The sequence below is a fragment of the Lissotriton vulgaris genome, chromosome 3_1 (genome assembly GCF_964263255.1).
Source record: "Lissotriton vulgaris chromosome 3_1, aLisVul1.2, whole genome shotgun sequence".
NCBI classification, from domain to species: domain Eukaryota; kingdom Metazoa; phylum Chordata; class Amphibia; order Caudata; family Salamandridae; genus Lissotriton; species Lissotriton vulgaris.
In genome coordinates this window covers 1,065,869,069-1,065,881,249 of record NC_141689.1, presented here as the reverse complement: position 1 = coordinate 1,065,881,249, position 12,181 = coordinate 1,065,869,069, and the positions used below count along the sequence as shown (strand labels likewise).

Sequence of the window (12,181 nt, the reverse complement as noted above, 5' to 3'; positions counted from 1 at the left end):
CCCTTGACGTGCCCTGGTGAGGTCGGGGGACTGTGGAGCCTGTTGTGACCTGAGGAGCGAGGGCGCCGTGTGTGCACATCCTTCCTGAGAAGTCGGAGTGGGAAGTGACTGAGGAGGAGCAGCGGCGCTGCTACGATCGGCTGTGGGACCCCGGGGGCACCAGCCGCGTCAATCGGAGAAGGAAGCGCTTCCGCGCATGTCTTGAGCGCGAACGCTTCTGTGGAGGCAGGAGGGGCCTAGGGTCGGGCAGGCCCAGGAGAGCAGCGTCACCGCGGAGAACAGCGTCCTTCCTGTGAGCGTGGCTGTGCAGAGGCGGGAGAAGAGCGAGCGCGCCCGCGCATGCCCGGCGGAGTAGTGCCGCCTGAGGAAAAGCCGGTCGAGCCAGCAGAGGAGCGCCGCGTCGGAGCTCCGGTGATTGATCCCCTCGGAGGAGGCAGAAGCGCCACAGCGGACGTTGCGGTAGGGAGCCTTGGGGCCGGGAAAGCCTTCCCTGTCCTCCCCCAACAGCCGTCTGCTGCCAGGCTCCATCGCGTGTAGAGGACACACCCGCGACACGCCTTCAATCCCCCAAGTAAGCCGGGTAGAGAGGGAGCGGGAGGCGGCAGCGTCAATTGCCTGAGAACCGAGACATCGGGGCTAAGCCCCAGGAGATTAACTGTTTGGCACCTGAAAGACTGACTTGGGAAAGTGGGTTAGTGACCCAAACAGCCCACAACAAAACAATTAATAATTAGCACAGAGGAGAGAGGAGAAAGGTGTGAAGGGAACCACATGGTTCCTGGGTAAAAGCCCTTACAGAATTTTGGTAACTGAGGAAGTAGATCCTCTACCAGATAGGTGTGCCTGTAAATTAGCGTGAAGGGAGCCTTGCTAATACTATTGTGTCTTCCCTTTTAGTTACATAACTGGTGGGTTATGCTGTGAAGATCTACAACCAGGTCACTCTGTTGAGTTGAGCAGTTACTTAAGAGCTGTGGGGTAATGTACTTGCTAATGAGTATTTAAAAACGTAATGAACTGTCGGACTGCATTTTTCTTTCTGTAAACATACAGTAGTGAAGTGTACTGTGACCTGAATAGCCATTGATCGTAACTGTACCCTTGATTCTTAAAATCTGACCAGGAAAAATATTGAAGTGTGATCTGAATTTCATGAACAAGGTGTAATCTAATGGTGTATTATACCTGACTAAAAGTATAACCAGAAAAGAATATTATTTTTATAAAAGGTAACGGTATTTTTCCAATCAGTGGTGTTGTGTCTTTATTTTAGTGGTTCATCGCTGAGTTACTGTGAGTGAGACTTGTAAGCACTTAACCAACGCCTTGAGTTATCTGTAGCCACTACTGTGCCAAGCTACCTTATGTAGACTTGGGGTAACCTAGGTCCAACAATACCTAAGTCTGAGATAGGTACTGAAGATAATTGGAGAAAGGTGTTGAGTGAGGATTTTTTACTTCAGTAAGTTTGTGAGTTTGTAAAAAAAGGTTGGCCTTGAGAAAAGGTTTTGTCTCCTCTTTTATAACGTTACTGTAAGGTTGAGGATGAAATATATATTGAGGATGGCATGGTATTACGCTGTGAAGAACGTGTTCCTCCCCATGTGGTCAGACAAGTCATCATTAAAAATGCTCATGAAGGGCATTTGGGTACGACACTTACTAAACGCTGCAATTGAGAACGTAGTTGTGTGTGCAGTGCTGCTGACAAAAGTTTGAAAGTTGTATAGCCTCCTCTGTTACCTATTGAATGTCCTTCTGGACGATGGGTCAGATTGGGCATTAATGTGATGGGACCATTAGATTGCTTTTCTAGTGGTTGCAGGTATATGTTAGAACGTATGGATTATGCCTCCAGATAGCCTGAAGTTAAGCTGGTAAGAAAGGCTAATGCTTCAAGTGTGGTCACATTTTTGTGTGATGTTTTCATGAGAGATGGGTTCCCTAAAACTCTTCTTTCCGACAATGGAACTCAATTTGTGAGTGGTGAAGTTGAAACATTTCTTGCTTCATGTGGAGTAAAGCATTCCAAGAGTTCTTTATATCACCCACAGATGAATAGTCTTGTTGAGAGGATGAACCGCGTGATGGAGGGAGTGCATTAAGTGGGTGAAATCAGGGAACCATAACATTGTTAGGTCATTGAATAGCATGTTGTGGTTCTACAGGACTATGCCTCATTCCTCCACTAAAGTCTCACCCTTTGAGCTTCTTAGAGAACGTAAAGCAAACACAAGTTTCTGGCCTGGTTGGATCGGTAAATGGCTTAGATCAGAGTCTGACTCAGAGAAGCTCATGGAGATGGTGAGATGAAATTTGTCCGAGACTCAGGGTAGACAGTAAGCCTGGTACGATTGCAAGAAAGGTACTATAACATGTTCCTCTTGTGGTAGGGGATGTGGTCAGGAATAAATAGCCTATTCATGTGAAGGAAGGGGAAAATAAATTTGGTGAACCAACTAGAGTTTTGAGGATTGGCAATAATGTGGTTCAAGTCATGGGTGGACATTCGTGGAATATTTCTAAAATTGTTAAAGTGAGAAACGGTGCCAAGAGTGGTGCTGGCAAAGTTGGCATGAACAATAACACTGGGTCCAAGGAGGGTTATAGAGGATTCTGGAGAAGCTCAAGATTGTCAGTCACTCCCAAGAGGTTTCGGGAGTAACTTTATGTTCACATATATTTGTTTTTTTTTGTTTCAAGTGAGGAAGGAAGGTGTGTAGTATTGTGTGAAGTTGTTTGAGGATGCTGCTTACTGCTGCCTGTGTCTCTGATTGCTGGGAGAAGCAGTCTCTGTCAGTGTTCCATGGTTGCTAGGAAGCTGGGATTGTATTGTGTTGGATTCTCAGAATGTTTATGTTTAACTGGTCTCACAGTTGTTGCTGGACTGCTGGCTGGTGGAGTTCCTGTTCCCTGGGTCCACAACCCTGTAGCCTACAATAAATATACTTCACTTACCTTGGCTCCAGTGGCATCACTACAAAATCCTTCCCACGTTAGCCTACGGAAATGAGGCCCTGAGGGACTGGGACAGCACTGTTTTGGAATCCAAAGTTTCAAATATCTTCAAGGCTGTATTAAATCTGCCAGTGTATATGTACCCTGCACAAATCAGTTTGGAGTTCGGCCTGGTAAAACAAAAGATGGGCAGGCAGGCAGGCAGCTTTTGTGAGCTGCTGCCAAAGCCCCAAACATGGTAAGGAGGGCTCCTTGGGCCACAATTACTGTCTGAAAATACAGGGAAGGGATAGATCATGCATGAGAGCTTTCCTACAAAAGTCACCTACCACCCTGGACCTCTCATCCACTTGGGCCCTAAACCAGAGCTGCAGCGAGCCAAAAAGAATAATAAAATCAAATACCAAAGCATTGTCCCTATTGGATGACAAGCAGTCGCTGGCTAGATGGAGCTATGGATGGCTAACTCTCTGTAATTACATGAAACTATACCTTCGAGGTTGGTGAAGAAAGGAATATGGAGAACAGTGAGGGCTTTGCAACGAAGTGCTTGAGGACATCATTCACGGGCTGTGTCTCTGAAAAGCCACGCCGGATGATTGTCGGAAAATCCTATGCAAAGAGTTAATCAAGAGAGGGATGATATTGTGTAGAGAGGCTGCTGTGGCATGATTCAATCTCATGGACCTCAGACTGAGCTGTACGCTGGTAACATTTCTCAGGATTTTGGAGAAAATGGTAATGGCTGCAGAACTCGAAGGAGCAGACGAGGTCTAGCTAGCAAGGTATGACATAGCTATTGGAGCCTTACTGGCATACATACAGGTTCACTATAGAGCTCTGGCACATCTTGCACTATCACACTGTGGTGGTAGAATTGTGATGAATTGACGAGGCCTAGCAAGTAGGACGCAGAGTAGCCACTGGGGCTGACTAGCATAACTAAAGGGGAGACACACAGAGACATTATAACAGCTTTGGCACATTTCTGCACTTCTTCCTTATGATCTCAAGGAGACGCAAAACACTTTCGGAGATGGACAGAGGCACTAATGCACTTTAGTCAAACTCTCTCCCAATGCATGGATCCCTCCAAAGGTAGAAACTGCTAAGAACCTTCTTCATCACCGCAAGAACGAACTCACACAATCTGTGTAGCTATTTGACATCCACTCCCTCATATTTCAGCATTTAGGCCTTATTGAATGGTCAAGAAGCTATGTAATAAATTTATTGTTCTTTATGGCTCTTACTCCATGTAAATGTATTAAAAGAATTTAATTTTAAAATGTAAACTCACCCACTGTTTTTATGCTTGTTTCATAATTTAATAATGAGCAAACGGAAGACTAGAAGTTTTAACGTTAAACAAGATGAATATTATCGATCATGAATTATTTGTATTGCAATGATTTTAATTAACCTCACAAATAGACTAAACTTGAAACTTCAACTGACTCGGATTGTGGATGCTGCTTGACCATGGCTCACACCACAGTCAACTAGTAACCCAATTTCTAGGAGTTGATTTTTAGCCGAGTTTTCGATGCTTCAATTTCTGTTTGAAGCCTGTGTATCATAATCTATTGATAAGACTTCCATGTGTGTTATTCAATTATGTTATTCAGTTTTCAGTTGTCATTAATTTTACAAGAGATGCCTTTGTAAATGTGTAGGACAGTCAAATAGACAATACCAGTTGGTAATGGTCTGTGATTTCACTTTCACTCACTTCTTTAGGGTTGGTAGACTTTTCCTCTCTTTTAGAATGAGAGTAATTCTATCACAAAGTAAGAACTATTTTATTTTAAAAGTTATTTTAGTAGAGCTATCCAATGTAAAGAAAATGCCAGTTCTCTTTGTCCAGCCTTGCACCTCTATCAATCGCCAACAAGAGTCATTCTAAAATGTTTGTTTGTTTGATGGTGTAGACTGTGATTTTGAGATATATTGTGACTTACTTCATTGAGTGGCCTGTTTTAGAGTAATTATGTTACACTGAATTCATTGGTTCTTTGTCTGCAAAAGCACAGCCAATACCCATGGTTTAGTTTCATTCAATTCACTTAACTTGGTAACCAGTGTTCTGTTTTAGTGAAACAGAAAGTGTGGTTGTAAAGGTTGTAGAGGTAAAATGCAACAGTGAAGCGACTTAAACGTTACGGGTCAGTGGCACCGTCTGTAACTCATGTGAAAAGCACTTGTTAATATACACCCTCTGCCTTTTCAAAATTTGAAGTTCATTGCACAGTTTTCATTTGCCATCCACCTCATATGTCTGGAACTGCAAGTCAATGGATTCTACATTACCAAATGGCCTTTTTCTACTTTTCCGTTGTATCCCCTTTTATGCTTATTTTAGCAAAATATGTTCTATCATGATGAAGGCCCCAGCTCGGCAATTGTTACTACTAGCAATAGGGCCCCATTCAGCAAAGTGGTTCTGGAAAAGTCATATAGCTTCTGTTCATCCACTCCTATTAAAAGTGCCACTGGAAGGTGCTTTATTACATATAGAATGAGGGGCTGATTCACAGAACTAATCTGAGACAAAATCCTAAACTTACTACTTTTGGTATCCACAGAAGGCATTTAGTAGTAGTAAAGTTGGGATTTTGTCTAAAGTTTGACTTAAGACAAAGTTAAGACAAACCTAGGACAGACTTAAGAAAGACTTAAGACAAACTTAAGACAGACTTAAGACAAACTTAGGACAGACTTAAGACAAAATCCTAACTTTACTACTACTAAAAGTCTTTTGTGAATACCAAAAGTAGTGAGTTTAGGATTTTGTCTCAGATTACTTCTGTGAATCAGGCCCAATGAAAGTATGGCCCATGAATGGAGAATAACTTGCAGTAATAAATTCACCAGATGCGTTTCAGAATGTTTTTGTAGGCAGTTAAACTAGCCTTTTTTTCTGGTGATAATGTATGACAGTAATTCTGTGTTGTGGAGCAGTATTTGTAAATTGTAGAAATGTGTGATTTTACCTATGCTGCACTTTTTTACCATTACCACAGCCCTCACATGAGGCTGTTAGTACTAGAGGTCACACTGATGTTGTGTTTGACCTTTGTGTTATTTTCTTTTCCAGCGATATTGTTGGCTTCACTCAATTGTCCAGCACCAGCACGCCCTACCAAGTGGTGGACTTTCTAAACAAATTATACACAACCTTTGATGATATTATAGACAATTATGATGTCTACAAGGTGGAGACAATAGGAGATGCATGTGAGTAACATGGACAAAAGCTATTTATGTGTACACATTTTAAGAAGACAGATTACAAGTTATTTCTAGAATACTAGAGAATGTCTTTTCCAGCTTTCACTCTGTGAAGTGGCGATATTTTTAACGTAAATTGTTTTTCAGGCAATGCCTATGAATAGTTACACTGAAGGTCACGTTCAAGCAACTGTGAAGCCAAGCTAATGGCTATTGTATAATTAGGGCTTCCGGTTATACGGCATTTATTTTTAACATTTCCGCCTGGATTCATCCATATTTATTTCAGCAAAATGTTATCAGTGTTTATTTTGTGTTCTATGAAAATTTGAACTTGCATCTTGCGTATTTCAACATTTTACTGATAATTGTACACTCGCTCTTGGATGCCTGCCTGATTTTTATCAAAATAAGATGACACATTTACATATTCATAACATACACTCATCGAAAAGCATTACCATTGTTGTACAGGCACATCAGCTCATCTGCAGTTATTTAAGGACACCTCCCTTTTAAACTCCCATTGCTATCAATCTGAAAAGCTATAGCAGTCATGAGCGACAGCATGCAAAGTCAACAAAAAGAGGACCTACTTTCAGTTTTTTCCATTAAAAAAATACAGACTAGGAAAAACAGTGTTTCCAAATCAGTAAAATCTTGAACGAGGACCGTAAGGACAATTAGACCTGCCCTAAACATGCCCCAGAAGCTAATGAGGTGAATTCTGATTCAGCAAGTTCTAAGTAAAATGTCAAAACATCAAGTCCGGGGTGACATACGTTTAATGTTACTTGCTTTGCTGCAATTTGTGCCATTATAGGGGTTTGTGAAGCCATGGGCAAGCCACATCCCCTTTACAAAGCAACTTGAAACTTGTTAACCATTTCCAGCTAATTCAGGCAATCATGATGCTGAACAAATTTGAATTATCAACTAAAAGAGAAAGGGGAGAGGGCAGAAGGAGGAAAGAGAGGTGAACCTGAAAAGAGAACTTTACAACAGTGGAGTAGAAGGAGACGAGAAGCATAGACAGGTAGAGAAATTAGTGATGTAAGGAGGGATAACAAATAAAGAGAGAAATGTAAAATAGCTCAAAAAGGAGACAGGGAGGCAGAAAGAGATATGTAAGCTATGTATAAAAAGAGGGTGGCTAGAGTAAGGTTTTAGAGTGAAGGGGAGAGAGTTTGAGACAAGGTGAAGGAAATGTAGTGAGAAAGAGGTGCAGTACATCAAGGGGTGAGGTAGAGAAAGAGTTAAGACAGAAATGTACTACAGAATGTAAGTTTTGCCTGTGCTTATGTGTGCAGAGTTTTGCCCCGACTGCGGTTCTCTGTACATGTAAGAAAATATATTTCTTTGGGGCCCAGGGGAGTGGTTGGGAAAAGGCCCAGACTTATTACTTAAGGGAATGCTATCAGGGAGAAGTGAGATGGGTTTAGGGAGATCAAGGAGTGGGCTTAGGGAGAGATGTCACACAAGCACACAAGAGTACGCCATTTTTTTTACTCTGGGAGTGGAGATATGTAATTCATATTTTTGTAGTAAGTTTACATTTGGAGTCTGTGAATACCAAAAGTAGTAAGCTTAACCACAAAGTATAAACTTGCTCGAAAGGGTAATTTACCTTTCTGAATCGGGCCCACGGAGATCTGAAGTAGTGAGAGAGCGACAGGCTACCTTCCAATGATAAAGAAATATAGATCAGTTAAAGAGGATAGCGACGCAGATAGAAAGATAGCGAGAGGTTAAAGAGTAGAAAAAGAGGTCAGGAGTACAGAGAAAAGTTGTAAAGTAAAGAGGCAGGGATCGGGTAGAGATAGTGAGGTGAGGTTAATACAGTGGTAGAGAGAATGCGTGGGGTCGATAGAGAAGTAGAGGCAAAGGTGAGCGAAGAGATGTGTAAAAAGAGAGGGTGAGGCAACATTTATGTAGAAACAGTGGGTTGAAATTAAGAAGGAGATATACATTTAAGTTCCACTTTGGGAGTAAATTTACACTCAGATGTTTTGAATAGCCTAACAGTAGTAAACCTACTCAAAATTGTAAATTACTCAAAGGTGCATAGTCCTCTGGCCCTTCACTTTGATGGAGACAAGTGAGTTATTATTTGGAGTAATTTTATAATCGAGTGCTGTTGATAAAAAAGTAGTAAACTTAATCAAAATTGCCAATCACTCAAAAGGGTAGCTACCTCTGTGAATCAGGCCCTTATTCACTAAGTATCGTCCATGGAAGGTTTTATTTACCTAGACTCATTTTACCTGTAAAACCCTACAAAATGTATCTTTTTTTCAGACATGGTGGTTTCTGGAGTTCCTATCGAGAATGGAATTTTACATGCCAGTGAGATAGCTAGCATGGCCCTGGATTTGGTGGCAGTGTGTAAGACATTTCGAATCCCACACAAGGCCAACACCTTACTAAAGATACGAGCCGGAATACACTCAGGTATGTAGAACCCTGCAATAGGATAAGCTTTAGGACTCGAGCATCTTTAAAATATATATAACCTGCACAATATATTCTAGCAACCATCATTTCATAATCCTAAGCATTTCTATGGGTCATGTGTCCAACATTTCCATGATGTGAGCCTAAAGGTTCAGAATAATTGGCTTCCAGATGCAGTCATTGGCAGAAACATTAGGAACGTGCTGGTATTACTGAAATTAGTTTTGTTCGGCCACTGATGGACTCCTCGACTTGCAGTGCAAACTCCCTAAATTATCGATGTGTTGATCTATCAAGGTAAAGATGACTGCACTGCTTTGGCAAATGTGTGTGTGTGTCCTGTTGATTTTTTACTTTACCTGCACCCATTGCTTTGGTTACTCTTTTAGGTGAATCACAACAGTAAACTATTGCGCCTATGGTGCCTTACCAACATTAGTTCCACTTACTGTTACATTCATTAAAAATTCATATTTTGTGTCTTCGCTTTATATGATGTTTCATGAGACCGATGCTTCCACAAATTACATTTTCAAATGCGATGCTGTTCTTACAGAATGTATGTTGATTGGATACCCCTTACAAGTTCATTTCATTTTACGTTTCAGGTTATTTCTGCTTGTGTACCAAATGTTTAGGTGTAAACTGCAGTATGCTCCCCATGCTTCGGAATGTTCTTGGGGCCATCTATGTATCAGGAGAGTGCAGTCTGAAGTTCTACTCTAGACCTAGCTGTCATCTTCCTACGAGGATACAAGGAATGGGCGGCTACCTACTTATCAACACATATACTCCAGGCCATGTCGACAAAACTATTTGAATATACACGTTTGGCTTGCAAACATTAAAAGCCATGTGCAAAATGTGGTTTTACACTTATAGAAGGATTTACTCACATGAAGATTTTCATTTGGATTTATTATCTCACAGAAGATGGAAGAGGGAGGAAATGGGCATTCCATGGTTGGAATCCGTGTGAGTTTGTGTGCTCCTAAAAATGGATACATTAGTTGGCATTCAAAATCATTTCTCCCATCTTTTTTAGCAAGGGTCAGAAATGTACTTCCAATAAGGACTGAAGTAATTCCTTGCCAGGGCTAGAAGGAGAAGGTAACACCGCTAAAACTTGTAGGGGTGTAGAGGAAAATGTTTTATCCATAGAGGAAAAACGAATCAAGTGTATTGCCTTTGCTCTACAGATTTTTGCAGAACCAAATATACATATGCATATTTGCTCATATGAAAATGGAATTTACAAAAAAATTCTAGGCCTTCTTCTGGAAATGTTATGAATATTTGAAAGTCACAAATCTGCACCCAGGCAAAGTTGCAGACATTTTGAGAGAGAGTTATGACATTCTTTAGGAATTAAGCCATCCGTGAGTACTAATTTGTTTGGCCATGATCTATGTATTGCTATGGCACCTACCGGACAATAGCTTTTGGAGAATGTTCTGGAAAGTCCCACAGATCAGCAAACTTTATGCCTGTGATGTAACAATTCAAAGAGATTCTTTCTAAGGACTTAAACTCCTTTTCGTTTATCGCTTTTTTGTCATAATTAGGGCTCCCATTTTTATGGTATTTATTTTTTTGACATTTCCGTCTGTATTTATTCATATTTATTTTTTGCAATTTTTTTCTGTATTTATCCATATTTATTTTGGGTTTTATGGAAAAATTAAGCTGAAATTAGTATATGTCCACATTTATTTAGCCAGGAAATATGCATTCATGCTTGAATGCCTACCAGGTTTCAATGCTATAAACGCATGCAGAAGATAAATCAATGCGCTTAGAAGAAAATATGAAATTACAGCATCCACCTTGTGCATGCTGTTAGAGCTTCTTTACTAAACTTACTTTCTTATTTAGCCCCCTTACCAATCCATCCACACAGCTAATGGCCTGACAGTCATGATTGACAGTATTTAGAATCACTCAAAAAGCAACCCAATTTACGTTTTTATCCACATTTAAAAATAAATACAGACCAAAAAAATGTTTTCTGTCTGTATTTATCTGTAAAAAAAGTAAAAACGGAAAACAGAGAGCCTCAGTCATAGTTAACATGTTGGTGTTGCTTAAAATCCAGTGGGGTAACGCAATATGATGGTGCCCTGATGCACAATGTGATGTAGGGCCTCTGAGTCTACCATCACTCACAGATAGTCATTGGCATTGGCCGTAATGAAGCCCCTCTTGAATGTTTGGTGGACCCCTCCAGTGTTGCCCAATCGGACTACAGAGGAAGAGGAAGCATTTGTTACACTTTTGTTGTCTTACTGTTTCTTTCTTGTATCTGCAGCACTCCTCTCTTGATGGGTACACAGACAAAATATCGATTTTTAAATATCGATATACAAAAATATCGAAGTTTAAATATCGATGGGACAAAATATCAAAGGTAAGTAATATCGACAGTCTTAATATCGATATTAGTATGATATCAGTAATATCGAAGTTTTAAATATCGATGTCAATAATATCGAAATAAATAACTTTGATGTTACTAATATCAATTTTTACATAAATTTAGTGTATATTATATTGTATTTATTATGTTTTTTTATTAATTTTTAATGTAATTTAATTAAATATTGTATTTTACTACTGTAGCGGGTTGTGGGTTTATAGGGGAATAGGGTGGGAAGTAATTTAATTATGTTAAATTAATTAATAATTAGTAGGAATTATTAATTAATTAATTGAGAAATATTTTTTAATTAATTTTAATTAATTGATTAATTGATAAATATGTTCTGTAGCGGGTTATGGGTTTATAGGGGAATAGGGTGGGAAATAATTTAATAATAATTAATTAATTAATATATGTTTGTACATATTTTAATTAATAATTAATTGGTAATTAATTTATATTAATTCGTTAATTAATTAATATAATTTTGTACATATTTATAATTATTAATTAGTTGGTAATTAATTAATATTAATTATTTAATTACATTAATTATAGTAATTTTTATATATATAATTTTTTGTTATTCTTTATTAATTAATTGGGAAAAATAATATTAATTATTAAATTAAATTAATTACAGCTAATGTGCTAATATATTTACTTTATTGTTATTGTTAATTAATAATTAATTGGTAATTAAATAATATTAATTAATTTTGGGTAAGAGTATTTTTAGGGTTCAGGGTCAGTTTTTAGTTTTTGGGTAAAGGGGTATTTTTAGGGTTCAGGGTGAGTTTTCAGTTTTTGGGTAAAGGGGTAGTTTTAGGGTTCTGGGTCAGTTTTCAGTTTTTGGGTAAAGGGGTATTTTTAGGGTTCAGGGTCAGTTTTCAGTTGAAATGAAATGAAATGAAATGAAAAGCAATTTTATATAGCGCAACAGTTGCCCTGAGGCGTCCAGGCGCTGAACTAGAACAGTGTCTTCCAGAGAGGCAATCCAGGAGAGGTCCAATTAGTTAAACAGGAAGGTCTTGAGCTGTTTACGGAAACTTGACAGATTGGAGTTGCTTCTCAGATGACCTGGAAGAGTGTTCCACAGTCTGGACGCGTTGTAGGCAA

General features: G+C 39.4%; 1 protein-coding gene across 1 annotated transcript in view; it reads left to right on the top strand.

Annotated features, from left to right (window-relative positions):
• Nucleotides 1-12,181, top strand: part of LOC147727408 (atrial natriuretic peptide receptor 2-like) — a 592,594-nt gene that overhangs the window by 487,309 nt on the left and 93,104 nt on the right. Inside the window, exons 17-18 of the mRNA XM_086963625.1 lie at nucleotides 6,056-6,195; nucleotides 8,488-8,640. Coding sequence (XP_086819751.1) covers nucleotides 6,056-6,195; nucleotides 8,488-8,640 — 293 coding nt within the window. The remainder of the gene's footprint in view (nucleotides 1-6,055; nucleotides 6,196-8,487; nucleotides 8,641-12,181) is intronic.